Source organism: Oncorhynchus keta, chromosome 35, assembly GCF_023373465.1.
Source record: "Oncorhynchus keta strain PuntledgeMale-10-30-2019 chromosome 35, Oket_V2, whole genome shotgun sequence".
In the NCBI taxonomy this organism is placed as follows: Eukaryota; Metazoa; Chordata; class Actinopteri; order Salmoniformes; family Salmonidae; genus Oncorhynchus; species Oncorhynchus keta.
Window position 1 is genome coordinate 49,630,086 of NC_068455.1, and position 18,190 is coordinate 49,648,275.

The following is an 18,190-nucleotide window of genomic DNA, read 5'->3' on the forward strand; positions in this document are numbered from 1 at the left end:
AACATGGTGTACTAACATGGTGTACAATGTCTTTTCAATAAATGGTCAGAATGCCACATTTTCTATTTTTTTTTCCCTTTCTCTGCCACACATCTGATTTTGCTCTGCAGTTTTATACTCACACAGTGACCCATGGATAGTCATCCTGTTCTTATATCCATTTGTGGTTGGTTATTCAGTCTTATTACTGATACAATTTCACGTACACACAGTTTAATTCCTAAAGGCAAAGACTTTAATTAACAAGCATGTTTACAATCAATGTGACATATGCAGTCTTTAATACATTGCATGGACCATTTCCCCCTAAATCTATTAAAAAAAGTAAAAACAAGTGCAACAATTCTGGTGGATAGAGATTAGCGGAATTAATTTGTTCAATGAGCACATCAAGAGTAAAATCGGTAAGTATTTGGTATCGGCCTCTGTGTGCAACCACAGCAGAACATATTTTAAATCAGTAACGCGATGGTAAATGTTGCTTCTCTCATACAAAACTCTGGCCAAGATTCAGATAAATGTAAAGCATGGGCCTAACTTTAACCTCCTTTGAGCAGAAATATTTATCAGAGCACACATGCAAAAACAAGATACACAGGGTTTTTTTTTTGTCGACCTACGTTGTCATTGATTACCCCACCTGATCTGGTTACAATCATATGGCTGACTGATGAACTTGTGAAAATGAATGTACATTTTACATCACTGACCACATTAAATGAGTCCATCCTTCAAAAAGTATCAAACAACCTGAGACGAAAGAAACGCCAAAATGGCATTTTTCCATTTAAAAATGAAGAATCTGTCCAGTGTAATTTACAATGGAAAGGGACATTGCTAGACACCATATAAGCAGGCAGCTGAAATACTTCAAATGTGTCAGGGGTGTATTCTGAGGTGAAACGTTCAGAATGTTGCAGCTAGAAATGTAACAAATATAGAGCTGACACATTCCTTACTCTACAAAGGTTTGTTCCACACACTAGCTTCGTTACATTTCCACTTTCTGAACAGAGCCCCAGGAGTTCATTTCTCCAACACCAGGGCAGCCAGCAGAGCAGGGTAGTTGGGCGTTCCCCATCCGGTGACTGGGTCCCATGACGGTGCCGCGCAGAATCCCTGCCCCTGGACCTGCTCGTCCAGACAGCTCAGGTGACAACCATCAGTCACCTGGGGGTAGGAACAGAAAACAGTCAGTAAATGCAATGACTCTTCTCTACTGCCATCTTTTGGTGGTGTTCAGAATAGAAGACTGGGAAACACTAAATCAGGGGTTCTCAAACTTTTAGTTTAATCTGTTTTTAGTAACATTAAAAAATGATATACATTAATCTGGCTGCAGATCCCCTGCAGTACTCTAGGACCCCGACACAAGATGCTCCATTGCTGCAAATCAGATGGTGTAAAGTACTTAAGTAAAAATACTTTAAAGTAGTACTTAAGTAGTTTTTGGGAGCATCTGTACTTTACCATTTATGTTTGACAACTTTTCCTTTACTTACATTCCTCAAGAAAATAATGTACTTTTTACTCTATACATTTTCCCTGACACCCAAAGGTACTCGTTACATTTTGAATGCTTAGTTAGTAGGACAGGAAAATGGTTAAATTCAACCACGTATCAAAACATCCTAGGTCATCCCTACTGCTTCTGAGCTGGTGACTCACTAAACACAATTGCTTCATTTGTAAATATGTCTAAGTGTTACAGTGTGCCCCTAGCTATCAATAAGTAAATGCTGTGTGGTTGGAGTTCGAAGTGATTAATACGTAAAGATATTTTAGAAATTACATGTATTTTTTGATACTTAAGTATATTTTAAACCAAATACTTTTACTCTAGTATTTTACCAGTTGACTTTCACTCGAGTCATTTTTGATTATAGTATATTTACTTTAACTCAAGTATGACTATTGGATAGTTTTTTTTCCACCACTGCTGTGAATATACACAAAAGATAAATACATGACACTACCATACACAACAAGAAACTAGTCTTATTTTTCCATATCTAATGATCAGTGACTTACATCAAAGAGTCCCTGGCCCTGCAGCTGATACAGGCGGGGATTGAGGAAGCCCAGAGAAGGCAGGCCTTTCAGAAAGCGCTGGTCATTGATCAGAGAGAGGATTCCTCCAACCACAGGGGTGGAGGCCTAAAGAACAACACGAGTAAATATTAATTGTTAATGCATTATATGATCCAAGAGTCGACAGGTAGCTTAATGGTTAAGAGCATTGGGCCAGTAACCGAAAGGTCGCTGGTTCAAATCCCCGAGCCGACTAGGTGAAACATATGTCGATGTGCCCTTGAGCAAGGCACAACCCTAATTGCTCCTGTACATCGCTCTGGATAAGAGTCTAAAATAACTAAAATGTAAATATAATATTTCTCTCAGATAATTGAAAACCTTATATATTTGGGAGATAAGCAGGTGAGAGAAGAAAAAAAAATCTATAGGTGAATCTAAAAAGTCTTGAGTTTTTACTTTGCCTCCTTCTCAAGGTATATTGGAGGTTTGAGAGAAGGAACCTCAGATCTTCTCCAATCTGTTGAGGTTGTGAGAGGACATGAGGAATCAACAAAATATACTTTGAGATTCACCCTATGAGATACTATTTTCTTACCGAAGTACCAGACACCCAGGGGATGGGTACCCTGTCGGTGACCACCCAGTAGTTGTCTGAGAGAGCAGCTATGTCTGGGTAGGCCCTTCCACTGGTGTTGAAGTAAGTCTTTGGAGGGAGACCCGGCACTGCTTTCAGATAACCCTCCACAGCACCGACCTGTGGCAAAAAGTGACAGGCTATCAGATGATTGAATAAGTCTATCCAAATAAACCATACGGAAATAAATACTTCACACATTTACTATGCATCAGTGATGGCTAATTCTACCAGTAGACAGGACCTCATTTGTTGAGAGAACCTTTGTGTACCTAATCTGATAGTTAGTGAATACATGTTAGTCTTTTCACTCAGTTACATACAACATATCGTTTTTCAAATTCTAAAGATCAATTTTAAAAAGCACAGATCTGGGAAAACCTATGGCCGTATCTGTGGGTTTATGTCCTGTATAGACAGACACTCTTAATACCTGGTAGTCCGGCATCTTAAAAACATTGCTGAAGCCGCCGCCACTGATGTAGTCGGTGACCTCATAGGTGACTTTGAATGGATTCTTGAATGAAGTTCCCCCCACTGTCGTCACGTATGGGCTGAAAAAGCATATAAACTTAACTTCAGAGAACAGATGATTTGGGTATGGACAGGAAAACAGACCCCAAAGACACTGGTTCTTATTCTATTGATTTCAGATTACAAAACAGACTATTGTTGACTAGTTTAGAGACTAAGTATTTAGCCTCAGAAGCACACACATTGCACTGCTGCATTTAAATGCTGTTGCCACATTAAACACTGCACATGTGAAATCAATCAAGTAATTCCCTTTAAAAAAACGCAATGCCTATAACCCGCACCTGGATTGAACACTTTTCATACTTCATGGATTCAAATAAAAACATTGAATACCCCAAAAAATACAAGTGCCATTAGTTTATTTTGACAGTGGCAATGACTCACCTTGATGCAGGAAAGCTTGGTCGGAAAGAATTCTCTCCTTTAGTCAAGTGTCTGCAGCCAGCTCCACTATCACCTGAGGCAAGACAGTTCAAGTATGAAAGCGAACGCCAAGGAAATTATCTTACTCATGATTTATGGTTTATAAAAAAAAACTGTTGTCCACAATTTTAGTCGTCAATTTACTCAACTATAGATGGTGACTTGTTCATGTTTCATAGGCCTGCCTGACTCATCTGACATTACGCACACATTTCCAGAGTAACTAAATGGCAGCCCCACAAAAACCAAGGCCACCTCACACAACATCCACAACACCTGCTTGAGTTTGAACTATTCAAATAGTCTATACCATATTAAATCCGCTGACACTGACTACTCGATCAAGATCGTAAAACACTTCCAAGTAATATTTTTTACATTTTTAAAAATGTAATCACATTTTCTAAGTGGCACTGATTTGGTTCCAGAACGAGTTGTGTGCTTTTCCCAACACCATTGGTCATGAAATGTGTGACAATGACAATTGGTGTTGGCATAAACAGATTTGGGCCCAGGCTAGCACAGACTAACCTGAGGCAAACAGTATAGAAATGCCCCGTACGCCAGCCTTCATGAACTCAGTGTTGATGCGCATCATGTAGGCGGAGGACAAGCTGTCCTCATCGTCCCCGTAGCTGATGGTGTGGACCCAAGGTATGTCTGTCATGTTGCTGAGCAGCAACATCCACTGGAGGAATGGCTCCTGGGTCTCATGCCGACCTGATGAGCAGTCAAGCAGTGTCCCATTATCAAACCACTATCAGAAAAAGGCTGTTTCAACATCAACACCATACTACCTACCTGTACTAAGAGTGCAACCCCAATGCATTGCTTCATTATAAAGTGGTATATTAGTATAAACATATGGTACCAGTCAAAAGTTTGGACACACCTGCTCATTCCAGGGTTCTTCCTTTATTTTTACTATTTTCTACAATGTAGAATAATAGTGTAGACATCAAAACTATAAGATAATGTAAAAAATAAAATTGAAGTGTTAAATCAAAATAGTTTATATTTGAATTTCTAGTAGCCACATCATGCCTGGATGGCAGCTTTGCGCACTCTTCTTTCAACCAGCTTCAGGAGGTCGTCACCTGGAATACATTTCAATTAACAGGTGTGCCTTGTTAAAAAAGTTACTTTGTGGAATTTCTTTCCTTCTTAATGCGTTTGAGCCAATCAGTTGTTCTGACAAGGTAGGGGTGGTATACAGAAGATAGCCCTATTTGGTAAAAGACCAAGTCCATATTATGGCAAGAACAGCGCAAATAAGTTAAAGAGAAACGACAGTTCATCATTACTTTAACACACGGTCGGTCAATTCTGAAGATTTCTTCAAGTGCAGTTGCCAAAACCATCAAGCACTATGATGAAACTGGCTCTCATGAAGACCGCCACAGGAAAGAAAGACGCGGAGTTACCTCTGCTGCAAAGGATAAACTCATTAGAGTTTACCAGCCTCAGAAATTGCAGCCCAAATAAATGCTTCATAGAGTTCAAGTAACAGACACATTTCAACATCAACTGTTCCGAGGAGACTGTGTGAGTCAGACCTTCATGGTCAAATTGATGCAAAGAAGCCACTACTAACGGACACCAATAAGAAGAGACTTGCTTGGGCCAAGAAACACGAGCAATGGACATTAGACCAGTGGAAATCTGTCCTTTGGTCTGATCAGTCCAAATTTCATATTTTTGGTTTCGACCGCCATGTCTGTGAGATGCAGAGTAGGTGAACAGATGATCTCTGCATGTGTGGTTCCCCCCCGTGAAGCATGGAAGAGGTGTGACAGTGCTTTGCTGGTGACACTGATTCATTTAGAATAAGGCACACTTAACCAGCATGGCTACCACAGCAATCTGCAGCGACACGCCATCCCATCTGGTTTGCGCTTAGTGGGACTATCATTTGTTTTTCAACAGGACAATGACCCAACACACCTCCAGGCTGTGGAAGGGCTAATTGACCAAGAAGGAGTGGCCTGGCCTCCACAATCACCTGACTTCAACACAATTAAGATTGTTTGAGATGAAATAGCCTGCAGAATGAAGGAAAAACAGCCAAGAAGTACTAAGCATATTTGGGAAATCCTTCGGGACTGTTGGAAAAGACTTCCAGGTGAAGCTGGTTGATAGAATGCCAAGAGTGTGCAAAGCCATCAAGGCAAAGGGTGGCAAATGTGGATAATCTAAAACACTTTTTTGGTTACTACATGATTCCATGTGTGTCGTCTCGTAGTTTTGATGTCTTCAGTATTATTCTACAATATAGTACAAATAAAGAAAAACCCTTGAAATAGTAGGTGTCCAAACTTTGGATTGGTACAATATGAGACATAGCTAAAGATACAGTTGGAAGAGGCTAAATATATACCACTTGGTATTTGATCTCAATAGCATTGTGGCCATTGCTAGCTTTTCTGGAAAGGTTTTAGCCTACTTACTACAATGATATGTGGTAGTCTCAAATTCCTTAGTTCAATTAACTTATTATAAGTCACGTCTGCCAAAGGATTAACATACATATTAAAATAATGCACTTGTCATGTGACTAAGGCTACATTCACACTCTGGTTTGTCATTGTTAGTATACCTGGATTGGTGAAGACCCATGTAGGTATGTTGGCCCCTGTGCTCATGATGTACTCTACATCCAGGCTGGCCTCCAGACCGGCCTTCCCTGCTCCCTGAACACCAACAACCCGGTCAATCTTAGACAGGTGCTGGAAGCTACGTCCGAACAGCGTCATGAACTCAGCCAGGTCAGCAGGGTGGTAGAACTGCTCCAAGAACTGGACAGATGATAAGATGATAGCTATGCTGGAATTCAATAAAACCATATCCACCATACAAATTTCACCCTATATCTGTGAGGGGGGGGGGGTCTACCTGGCAGTAGTTGTAGGTTTATATACAGTACCAAAGATCAGTTTATTTGACCATGGGAAAGAGAGTTACTGAGCAAAGTGTGCTAATTGAATTGAGCCTTTAAATTCCCATTATACCAGACAGGCAAGTTCATTGTTAGAATGAGGCAAAGCGTTTGCCCCCTGTATTTTCTATCAACTGTTCTCGTCTGACACAGCTATCCCATTGGTATTGACGTAACAAGGGGCCAAATACCTGAGCCACGGCTTGACTGTTGTTCTGAGCTGAACCCACGTCCGCTGCGGTCAGGTTGTAGCGAGACCTGAGGGTGGCGGGTGTGTTTCCAAGATGAAACTTCGCTCCAGACCGTCTCCTCTTTGTCAAGACTTCATTGAGGTCCTGCCCCTTGGGTGGAAAGCGGTGAACACCGCCAACTATGGGTGACAAAACAAATCACATCCATAACATCGTTTGTCATACTCTTAACTTATTTGTTGTTATACTACTACCAGACAAGCTATAAGATAATAGCATTTCTGTCGATAACCTCAGAAATGGTCAAGATGAAATTGCTGCTCACCAAAGTCAAGATGTTGGAGAACATCCTCATGCACGTGGTATGCAGATGATGACCTCACCAGGGAGATGCCATCTCTTACGTAGCGGTGAAACTCAATGCCTGGAAGCAGGGCCTCTGCCACTCTGAAACGGGAGAAGTAGAAAGCCTCACTCTCTGTGGCATCTGTATGGAGTGCAGGGCCTGTGTACTGGAGCGTCGGCTCTCGGACCAACAGGTTTCAAGACAGCTTCTACCCCAAGCCATAAGACTGCTAAATAGTTAATTAAATGGTTACCCGGACTGACTATGCACACTCACAAGATATACACACTTTCCACTCATTATGTTGCTGCTACTCTATTTATTATTATTAATCCTGATACCTAGTCACTTTACCCTGCCTTCATGTACACACACACACACACACACCTTTAAAATGAGTGGATTCAGCCATACCATTGCTGACAGGTGTATAAATCGAGCACACAGCCATGCAATCTCCATAAACAAACATTGGCAGTGGAATGTCCTTAATGAAGAGCTCAGTTACTCAACTTGGCACCGTCACAGGATGCCACCTTTCGAACAAGCCAGCGCGTCAAATTTCTGCACAAGCTCACAGAACAGGACCGCCGAGTGCTTTAGTGTGTAGCGCGTAAAATAGTCTGCCTCTGGAAGCAACGTCAGCCCAAACTGTTTGTCGGGTGGTTCATGAAATGAGTTTCCGTGGCCGAGCAGCCGGACACAAGCCTCAGATCACCATGCGAATGCCAAGCGTTGGCTGGAGTGGTGTAAAGCTCACCGCAGTGGAAACACGTTCTCTGGAGTGATGAATCACGCTTCACCATCTGGCAGTCTGACGGACAAATCTGGGTTTGGTGGATGCCAGAAGAATGCTACCTGCCCAAATTCATAGTGCAAACTGTCAAGTTTGGTGGAGGAGGAATAGTGGTCTGGGGCTGTTCATCATGGTTCGGGCTAGGCCCCTTAGTTCCAGTGAAGGGAAATCTTAATGGTACAGCATACAATGACAATAATTTGTTCTTAACTGACTTGCCTAGATAAATAAAGGTTAACATTTAAAAAATTTAAAAATTCTTCCAACTTGGTGGCAACAGTTTGGAGAAGGCCCTTTCCTGTTTCAGCATGTTTTTGTCAAGATCAGTGTAGAAGAACTTGACTGGCCTGCACAGAGCCCTGAACCTCAATACCATCGAACACCTTTGGGATGATTTGGAATGCCGACTGCAAACCAGGCCTAATCACCCAACCTCACTAATGCTCGTGGATGAATGGAAACAAGTCCACGCAGCAATGTTCCAACATCTAGTGAAAAACCTTCCCAGAAGAGTGGAAGCTGTTATAGCAGCAAACGGGGGGACGCAATGTTAATGTTAATGACTTTGGAATTAGATGTTCAACAAGCAGGTGACTACCTCAAATCCACATTGATCAGGTACTCCCTGTATATAGCTTTATTCTTGTATACTTCATTCCTCGTGTTACTATTATATATATTTTTTTACTTTGCATCGTTGGGAAGGGCTTGTAAGCAAGAATTTCACAGTAAAGTCTAGTCGGCGCATGTGATTTGAGAGAGAGGCCCTTACTGCGTGTTCATGGTGCATTGGAGGAAGTCTTGAGTGAGGATGGTCTGGCAGTCTGTGACCCCGTGACTCTGCAGCCAGTGACGAACCACTTTCTGGGTCAGCTGGGATGGACGTACTAAAGCGGCCACTTCCTCTAGAGTCAGATGCTTGCCTAAGACAAAATTGACAGTGCTGTAAAGGAGTACATGGTAATGCAAAATCCATTATCAGAGGGGATAAAAGTCAGGAAGTTCAAAATCTAATGGCCTAAAATGTTTGCCGTTGTAAGCATGAAATTATTTCTACCATATTGTGCCGACTCAGGGTCCGAAACCAGTAGCAGCAGGTGTTCCAGTTGATCCACATTCTGCTGCCTCAAAGCAAAGGTCAGCTCCAACTTCTCTGTGGGGTCAATCCTGCCTACACGAGTCCAGTCTTCTGGTATCCTGAAAATACATTATGTGAAGTAGCTTCAAATGATGGTAAAAAAAAAAAAAAAAACACACATGTAGTAGTTAATGTACAAAAGCTGTACAATGTCAGGGTTGTTTGCTCACAAGATGTCTTGATCAGCCTCAAGATGTTCACACAAAATCAATGAACTGCATATGAGGACACAGAAGGCCAACCTAAAATAAATAAAAAAAAGAGGGTGTTTAAAAACAAAATATCAGAGAAAACCATTCATAAATGTCTTCTTAAATTGCGCGAAAGCATTAACGTTATACATCTGGTAAATTAAAGTACAACATTATGAAAACGTTTGAACTCTGGGCTAAACAAAGGATCTGCGTTACTGCTTGTGCAAGGCTGCAGAGATTCTCGACAACTCAGTGGAAATCGTGCACAAAACAAAAATCTCTAGAATAGTTTCGGAAGTAACGTTATAGCTCAAAGGTCTTCATGTAAAATAGGTCAACAATGTATGCTTTTAGCTAGAAGCAAAAACCACAAGGACTTCAGGTGTTATTGTCCCATTCTAAACAATCAAACGTGGATAATTATATAATGGAAATACTTACAGAACCCTCATTTTGGTTACATTCGTTGACTCTCAACGCAAGGAACGACTTTGTTTTCGAATTGTTGTTTGCTGGATAATATTAGTGTCGGTTCCTCATCACATGACCATATGAGCTGTAGCCTGTCACGTGACTAGTTAACGGCATTAAAGGACAAAATGCTGTAAACTCAAGTCCCATGTTGCCGTCAGCTTTTTGCGGTGCTTATTCTTACTTTAGAATTTCATAAATAAATTATTCATTAGAATCCACATTTGTATGAGTGATGCAATGAACAAGATTTGTGAAACTCATGCTTTAAAAAAACTCTTACGGATCCGCCCCATTCTTTCAATTTTCGCCTAAAACGACATACCCAAATCTAACTGCCTGTAGCTCAGGACCTGAAGCAAGGATATGTATTCTTGATACCATTTGAAGGGAAACACTTTGAAGTTTGTGGAAATGTGAAATGAATTTATTTTTTTGCACCATCATCTTTGAAATACGAGAACGGCCATAATGTATTATTCCAACCACTTTTTTTTAATCAAAACTGCCCAAATGTGCCTAATTGGTTTATTAATAACTTTAAGTACATAACTGTGCACTCTCAAACAATAGCATGGTATTCCCACTGCAAACAGAACATTTTCATCTGGATCTTCACAACTAGCTAACCGCAACCCCGGATGACTACTCCTGGCTAGCGTTTCCATCCACTGCTTGAAGCTAGCCCGGCCAGAGCTCCTGTGCTACCACCAAAGCATACTCCTGGGCTACAATATCCAGACCCACGACCGGTCTATCGATGTCACCGCATGAAGAGGCATAAACAGACTTAAACCCATCGCGACGTCCCCCAAAGGCTAACTTTCTAGCCCTTGCTATCTGCTTACTTGCTAATTCGGCCTGCTAACTGCTAGCTTGTTTAGCCCCGGTCTGCTAACTGCTAGCTTGTTTAGCCCCGGCCTACTAACTGTTAGCTTGTTAGCACAGGCCTGCTAACTGTCTGAATCGCCGCGTCCCCAGCCAGCCCAACCACCCACTGGACCCATATTTACTTTCAATCTCTTTTCGATTTTTAATTCGATTATACCTTCTGGTAACCTGCCTCACCCAATGTGATACGGAATCGCTATTATTTTTAATTTTTAGAACACATTCAAGAACCTCCAGAAGCTAACCAGCTAACTAGATACAAGCCATTTAGTCATTATTAGCCACTGCTAGCGGCTTTTACCTTCTGCACAGCCAGTCAGTTTTTTTTCACTTGGCTACATAGCTGATGCTTGCTGGACTGTCCATTAATCACGGTACTCCATTCTGTTTGTTTATGTTTTATCTGTCGGCCGCACTCAGGCTCTGTGTGTAGTTAATCCAACCCTTTCTGCCTAGTCAACGCCATTTTACCGGCTGTTGTTGTGCTAGCTGATTAGCTGTTGTTGTCTCACCTACTGTTTTAGCTAGCTCTCCCATTCAACACCTGTGATTACTGTATGCCTTGCTGTATGTCTCTCTCAAATGTCAATATACCTTGTATACTGTTGTTCAGGTTAGTTATCATTGTTTTAGTTTACAATGGAGCCCCTAGTTCCACTCTTCATACCCCTGATACCTCCTTTGTTCCACCTCCCACACATGCGGTGACCTCACTACAACCAGCATTTCCAGTGAAGCAACCTCTCTTATCATCACCCAGTGCCTGGGCTTACCTCCGCTGAACCCGCACCCCGCCATACCCCTGTCTGCGCATTATGCCCTGAATATATTCTACCATGCCCAGAAATCTGCTCCTTTAATTCTTTGTCCCCAACGCTCTAGGCGACCAGTTTTGATAGCCTTTAGCCGCACCCTCATACTACTCCTCCTCTGTTCCGCGGGTGATGTGGAGGTAAACCCAGGCCCTGCATGTCCCCAGGCACCCTCACACCAGAAGCCTCCTCCCTAAGTTTGTTTTACTCACTGCTTTAGCACAGTCTGCTAACCCTGATATCCTTGCCGTGTCTGAATCCTGGCTCAGGAAGGCCACCAAAAATTCTGAGATTTCCATACCCAACTATAACATTTTCCGTCAAGATAGAACTGCCAAAGGGGGAGGAGTTGCAGTCTACTGCAGAGATAGCCTGCAAAGTAATGTCATACTTTCCAGGTCCATACCCAAACAGTTCGAACTACTAATTTGAAAAATTACTCTCTCCAGAAATAAGTCTCTCACTGTTGCCGCCTGCTACCGACCCCCCTCAGCTCCCAGCCGTTCCCTGGACACCAGTTGTGAATTGATACGCCCCCCATCTAGCTTCAGAGTTTGTTCTGTTAGGTGACCTAAACTGGGATATGCTTAACACCCCTGCAGTCCTACAATCTAAGCTAGATGCCCTCAATCTCACACAAATCATCAAGGAACCCACCAGGTACTACCCTAAATCTGTAAACAAGGGCACCCTCATAGACGTCATCCTGACCAACTGGCCCTCCAAATACACCTCCGCTGTCTTCAACCAGGATCTCAGCGATCACTGCCTCATTGCCTGTATCTGCTACGGATCTGCAGTCAAACGACCACCCCTCATCACTGTCAAACGCTCCCTAAAACACTTCTGCGAGCAGGCCTTTCTAATCCACCTGGCCTGGGTATCCTGGAAGGATATTGACCTCATCCCGTCAGTTGAGGATGCCTGGTCATTCTTTAAAAGTAACTTCCTCACCATCTTAGATAAGCATGCTCCGTTCAAAAAAATGCAGAACAAAGAACAGATATAGCCCTTGGTTCACTCCAGAGCTGACTGCCCTCGACCAGCACAAAAACATCCTGTGGCGGACTGCAATAGCATCGAATAGTCCCCGCGATATGCAACTGTTCAGGGAAGTCAGGAACCAATACACGCAGTCAGTCAGGAAAGCAAAGGCCAGCTTCTTCAGGCAGAAATTTGCATCCTGTAGCTCTAACTCCAAAAAGTTCTGGGACACTGTGAAGTCCATGGAGAACAAGAGCACCTCAGTGCCCACTGCACTGAGGCTAGGTAACACGGTCACCACCGATAAATCCATGATTATAGAAAACTTCAACAAGCATTTCTCAACGGCTGGCCATGCCTTCCTCCTGGCTACTCCAACCTTGGCCAACAGCTCTGCCCGCCCCCGCAGCTACTCGCCCAAGCCTCTCCAGGTTCTCCTTTACCCAAATCCAGATAGCAGATGTTCTGAAAGAGCTGCAAAACCTGGACCCGTACAAATCAGCTGGGATTGACAATCTGGACCCTCTATTTCTGAAACTATCAACCGCCATTGTCGCAACACCTATTACCAGCCTGTTCAACCTCTCTTTCATATCGTCTGAGATCCCCAAGGACTGGAAAGCTGCCGCAGTCATCCCCCTCTTCAAAGGGGGAGACACCCTGGACCCAAACTGTTTACAGACCTATATCCACCCTGCCCTGCCTATCTAAGGTCTTCGAAAGCCAAGTCAACAAACAGGTCACTGACTGTGCTGCCATCCTATTAGAAGGTAACAGATTACAATGGTTAAATTGGATTTTCATTGTGTTCAATGGTGTTATTTGACCCTTAGTGGCGCTTTCTGGTACTTAGAAAGACGACTCAAACAGGAAGTACAGAATTTGTTTTGCACGCATAGAAGCAGCTACAAACAACGCTACGGTGCAGGTCTTTCAATGTAGTTATTTCTTGTCACGCTTCAGCCTTGGAAAAATATTTGTTTGTAAGTTCGATTCAAGCATTTAGCTAATGATGATAATCTTGTTATTGATAGAGTTGCTTACATATCAATGTTGGTTGCATTTACTCACAAATTGCAATGTCTTTAATGTATGTCGTTAGCTGTATTACTTTGCTCATGCGTCATGCAAACGAATTGTAAAATATACAATACTGTAGTTTTGTTACTGTTTCTAGTGTAATATGCTTTGTTATTCTACATAGATGGTTATACATTATTAGAGTAATGAAAGGAGCCAATTACAATATGGTTAACAATTAGCAATATGGTTTGGCATCATGCCAGATGCATGGTACCTTAGCGCGTGCTTTGTATTTATGCAACTTCAAATGTTTAATGTACAACTACAGTATGTCGTTGTGAATTGAATACTAAAGTATATTCTTTTCTGTATTTTACAGTTCCACAACATAAACGTTTTCAATATATTCATTCAAGAAAAGTCATGCCTTGGGAGTTTTATTGAAGACTTAGTTGTTAGCTATCTGTCTAGTTTTGCATGGGAACGCAACTCAAGGGCAGAATACTGACCATCTCAAATCCCACCGTACCTTCTCCGCTGTGCAATCTGGTTTCCGAGCCGGTCACGGGTGCACCTCAGCCACGCTCAAGGAACTAAACGATATCATAACCACCATCGATAAAAGACAGTACTGTGCAGCCGTCTTCATCGACCTTGCCAAGGCTTTCGACTCTGTCAATCACCATATTCTTATCGGCAGACTCAGTAGCCTCGGTTTTTCTGATGACTGCCTTGCCTGGTTCACAAACTACTTTGCAGACAGAGTTCAGTGTGTCAAATCGGAGGGCATGCTGTCCGGTCCTCTGGCAGTCTCTATGGGGTGCCACAGGGTTCAATTCTCGGGCCGAGTCTTTCTCTGTATATATCAATGATGTTGCTCTTGCTGCGGGCGATTCCCTGATCCACCTCTACGCAGACGACACCATTCTGTATACTTCCGGCCCGTCCTTGGACACTGTGCTATCTAACCTCCAAACGAGCTTCAATGCCATACAACACTCCTTCAGTGGCCTCCAACTGTTCTTAAACGCTAGTAAAACCAAATGCATGCTTTTCAACCGTTCGCTGCCTGCACCCGCACGCCCGACTAGCATCACCACCCTGGATGGTTCCGACCTAGAATATGTGGACATCTATAAGTACCTGGGTGTCTGGCTAGACTGTAAACTCTCCTTCCAGACTCATATCAAACATCTCCAATCTAAAATCAAATCTAGAATCGGCTTTCTATTCCGCAACAAAGCCTCCTTCACTCACGCCGCCAAACTTACCCTAGTAAAACTGACTATCCTACCGATCCTCGACTTCGGCGATGTCATAGCTTCCAACACTCTACTCAACAAACTGGATGCAGTTTATCACAGTGCCATCCGTTTTGTTACTAAAGCACCCTATACCACCCACCACTGCGACCTGTATGCTCTAGTCGGCTGGCCCTCTACATATTCGTCGCCAGACCCACTGGCTCCAGGTCATCTACAAGTCCATGCTAGGTAAAGTTCCGCCTTAACTCAGTTCACTGGTCACGATGGCAACACCCACCCGTAGCACGCGCTCCAGCAGGTGTATCTCACTGATCATCCCTAAAGCCAACACCTAATTTGGCCGCCTTTCGTTCCAGTTCTCTGCTGCCTGTGACTGGAACGAATTGCAAAAATCGCTGAAGTTGGAGACTTTGCTATCTGAGCAGCTAACCGATCGCTGCAGTTGTACATAGTCTATCGGTAAATAGCCCACCCAATTTTACCTACCTCATCCCCATACTGTTTATATTGATTTACTTTTCTGCTATTTTTCACACCAATATCTCTACCTGTACATGACCATCTGATCATTTTTCACTCCAGTGTTAATCTGCAATATTGTAATTATTAGCCTACCTCCTCATGCCTTTTGCACACAATGTATATAGACTCTCTCTTTTTTTCTACTGTGTTATTGACTTGTTAATTGTTTACTCCATGTGTAACTCTGTTTTGTCTGTTCACACTGCTATGCTTTATCTTGAACAGGTCGCAGTTGCAAATGAGAACTTGTTCTCAACTAGCCTACCTGGTTAAATAAAGGTGAAAAATAAAAAATAAAAAAATAAAAATAAACAGCTACTGTAAATTGGACAGTGCAGTTAGATTAACAAGAATTTAAGCGTTCTGCCAATATCAGATATGTCTTTGTCCTGGGAAATGCCCTTGTTACTTACAACCTCATGCTATTCGCATTAGCCTACTTTAGCTCAACTCAACTAGAGGGGGATCTTGTAGAGGTTTTGAATAAAAACACTTTAAAGTACTACTTAAGTAGTTTTTGGGGGTATCTGTACTTTTCTATTATACTTCACTACATTCCTAACAAAAATAATGTACTTTTGACTCCATGCATTTTCCCTGACACCAAAAAAAGTACTCGTTACATTGTCAATGGTTAACAGGTCAGGAAAATAGTCCAATTCACACAATTAACAAGAGAACATCCCCGGTCATGGCGGACTCACCAACCACAAATGTTTTGTTTGTAAATTATGTCTCAGTGTTGGAGAGTGCCCCTGGCTTTCTGTAAATGGGGTGGCAGGGTAGCCTAGTGGTTAGAGCGTTGGACTAGTTGGAAGTTGCAAGTTCAGACCCCCGAGCTGACAAGTAACAAATTTGTCGTTCTGCCCCTGAACAGGCAGTTAACCCACTGTTCCTAGGCCGTCATTGAAAATAAGAATTTGTTCTTAACTGACTTGCCTGGTTAAATAAAGGTAAAATAAAAATGGTGCTTAATAACATTAGGAATTTGAAATTATATTATTACTTATTAAGTATATTTTTTTGCAATTAGATTTACTCTTGATTTACTTTATTTACTCTTGATACTTAAGTATATTTAAAACCAAATACTTTCAGACTAGTAGCATTTTACTGGGTGACATTTTCTATTAAGTTTTACTTTACTTTTACTCAAGATTGAGAATTGGGTACTTTTTCCACCACTGAGCATTACAGGATACTAGAGAAGGTATCATCTTGGTCTGTATTCGGTGAAAAATGTATTGGAAACAACCACGATGAAAAAAATTGTTTGCCTTTTGTTGCACAATATAAACAACTTTGCCTTCATTGGCACAATATTCCAAACAAAACATTTTAAGAAACAGCAGTGGGGATTGAATCAAATAACCTAATTGACATAATAATACAGTCTATATTATCTATTGAGAGTCTTGGAGTATTTCACTTCCTGATTTAAAAAAAGAAATAATCCGAACAAGGTGTAGTGCAAACCATAGCAAAACGTTTTGCAACGACTTCGAGCGTTTTCTATTGTACATATTCAGGTAGGTGCCTCCCCATTTCAGCCCGTTTGCCTCTGATGTCTACTGAATACACCAATGATGAATCTGTAGCTCAGTCGTAATCCATGAAATAATAGTCCCCTTCTTTCCCACTTTCCACCGCATGGTCATCCTTGTCAGGGAACATTTCCCACACCACAAAAGTAGAATTATTCTCAGCTGAAAGACAAGTAAACACATTATTGAATGAATAAGGTTTCCAAATTCTCAAGTTCATCAAAAGTGTACAATACAATATTGCATCTCTTCAAAACATGTTTGGCTGATGGAGTTGGCATGTACTAGATGGAAAATGCAAATTTTACTTTTTTTTATATAACATTCTGTATACATCCTGTATAACAATAAGAATTCTAAACTATAAACAGTGAAATACTTTAAAAGGTCTCCTCTCCTGACTAGCACATTTTCGCCAGAGCACTGCACTAGGCAGTTGCTCCTGGCATCTTTGAGACAGCTTCATTTTCACAATGGCCCAAGACATACTGTACATGACTGAACAAAGCCATTATTTTGTTGATAAGTTCCTCAGAAATATTCCAACCAAAACATACCTTTGAAGCAGCCCCCAACTTATGCAGTTTCGCTTGGCTTTTTTTCATTATTTTTTTTAAGTTGGTAGACATACGCTGCCTCTGAAAAATGAGATGAAAAGTTTCAGATTTTACAATGAGCGACTGATTTAAAAACAAACATCGCACATTACAACTTAAATACAGTATTCAATCGCTCATATAAGCAGCAATTGGGTTAGCCTTTCATTTCAGAATATATGCAATTGTAGCAAACCCTTTTATCTAAAGCAACTTAGTCATACTTGTACATTTACATTACAGGTGGTCCCAGGAATCAAACCCACTACCCTGGCGTTGCAAGCGCCATGCTCTACCAACTGAGCTACAGAGGACCACTATGTCAGTGGGATAGTTCTGTTTACCGGTTCACTGAGCCCATCATGCTCGGGGTGATGTGGAGACACTAAGGAGTTTTCACTGATGGGAAGCCCGATGAACTAGGGGTTTGTAGATCCTGTTCAGAGCTCATGAACACATCATCATTCCCATTGGGAGACACTGTGGGCAACTAATTCACAAGAGAGCACACACTTAGTTCAGGCACTACCTTTCTGACTGCTGCACGTTTTTTATAAGCTTCAGAGAAGCAAGTAAAGCTATCGGCTGTATTGAAATATACATTTTGCACATACAAGCTTTTAGAAATGGAAGAGAATTAAGTATATGCATCAGTCGTTGTTAAATATACATTTTGCACATGCAAGCAAGATGACAATCTATATCTATATGGACTTAAGGACACACGTGGGAAGAATACAAGACTTGTGTGTGGGGTCTGCATATGCGGCCAGCGCTGCTGCACTCAGAGATCTTAGGCTGGTATTCTTGGGCTCTCCCAGGTGCTTAGACTTCAGACTTGGACGTCAGAGATG

At 41.9% G+C, this 18,190-nt stretch overlaps 1 protein-coding gene across 1 annotated transcript; it reads right to left on the reverse strand.

Moving 5' to 3' along the window:
* Positions 1-212: 212 nt before the first annotated feature.
* On the reverse strand, positions 213-9,808 carry tpp1 (tripeptidyl peptidase I). The gene is made up of 13 exons (XM_035752820.2): positions 9,670-9,808; positions 9,205-9,276; positions 8,954-9,093; positions 8,669-8,819; positions 7,080-7,201; positions 6,755-6,933; positions 6,225-6,423; positions 4,160-4,348; positions 3,590-3,662; positions 3,102-3,222; positions 2,630-2,788; positions 2,032-2,157; positions 213-1,170 (listed from the first exon to the last, which is right to left on the reverse strand). The coding sequence occupies exons 1-13, from the start codon at positions 9,678-9,680 to the stop codon at positions 1,027-1,029; spliced, it is 1,686 nt and encodes a 561-aa protein (XP_035608713.1). The 5' UTR covers positions 9,681-9,808; the 3' UTR covers positions 213-1,026.
* Positions 9,809-18,190: the final 8,382 nt, after the last annotated feature.

What these genes read in the sequence shown, in the direction of transcription:
- tpp1 (XM_035752820.2), bottom strand. An exon ending in TCTCCAACATCTTGACTTTG is followed by an intron (nt 6,934 to 7,079) that starts GTGAGCAGCAAT and finishes TGTCACCCATAG; the next exon opens with TTGGCGGTGTTCACCGCTTT. An exon ending in TTAAGATGCCGGACTACCAG is followed by an intron (nt 2,789 to 3,101) that starts GTATTAAGAGTG and finishes TTTTTGCCACAG; the next exon opens with GTCGGTGCTGTGGAGGGTTA.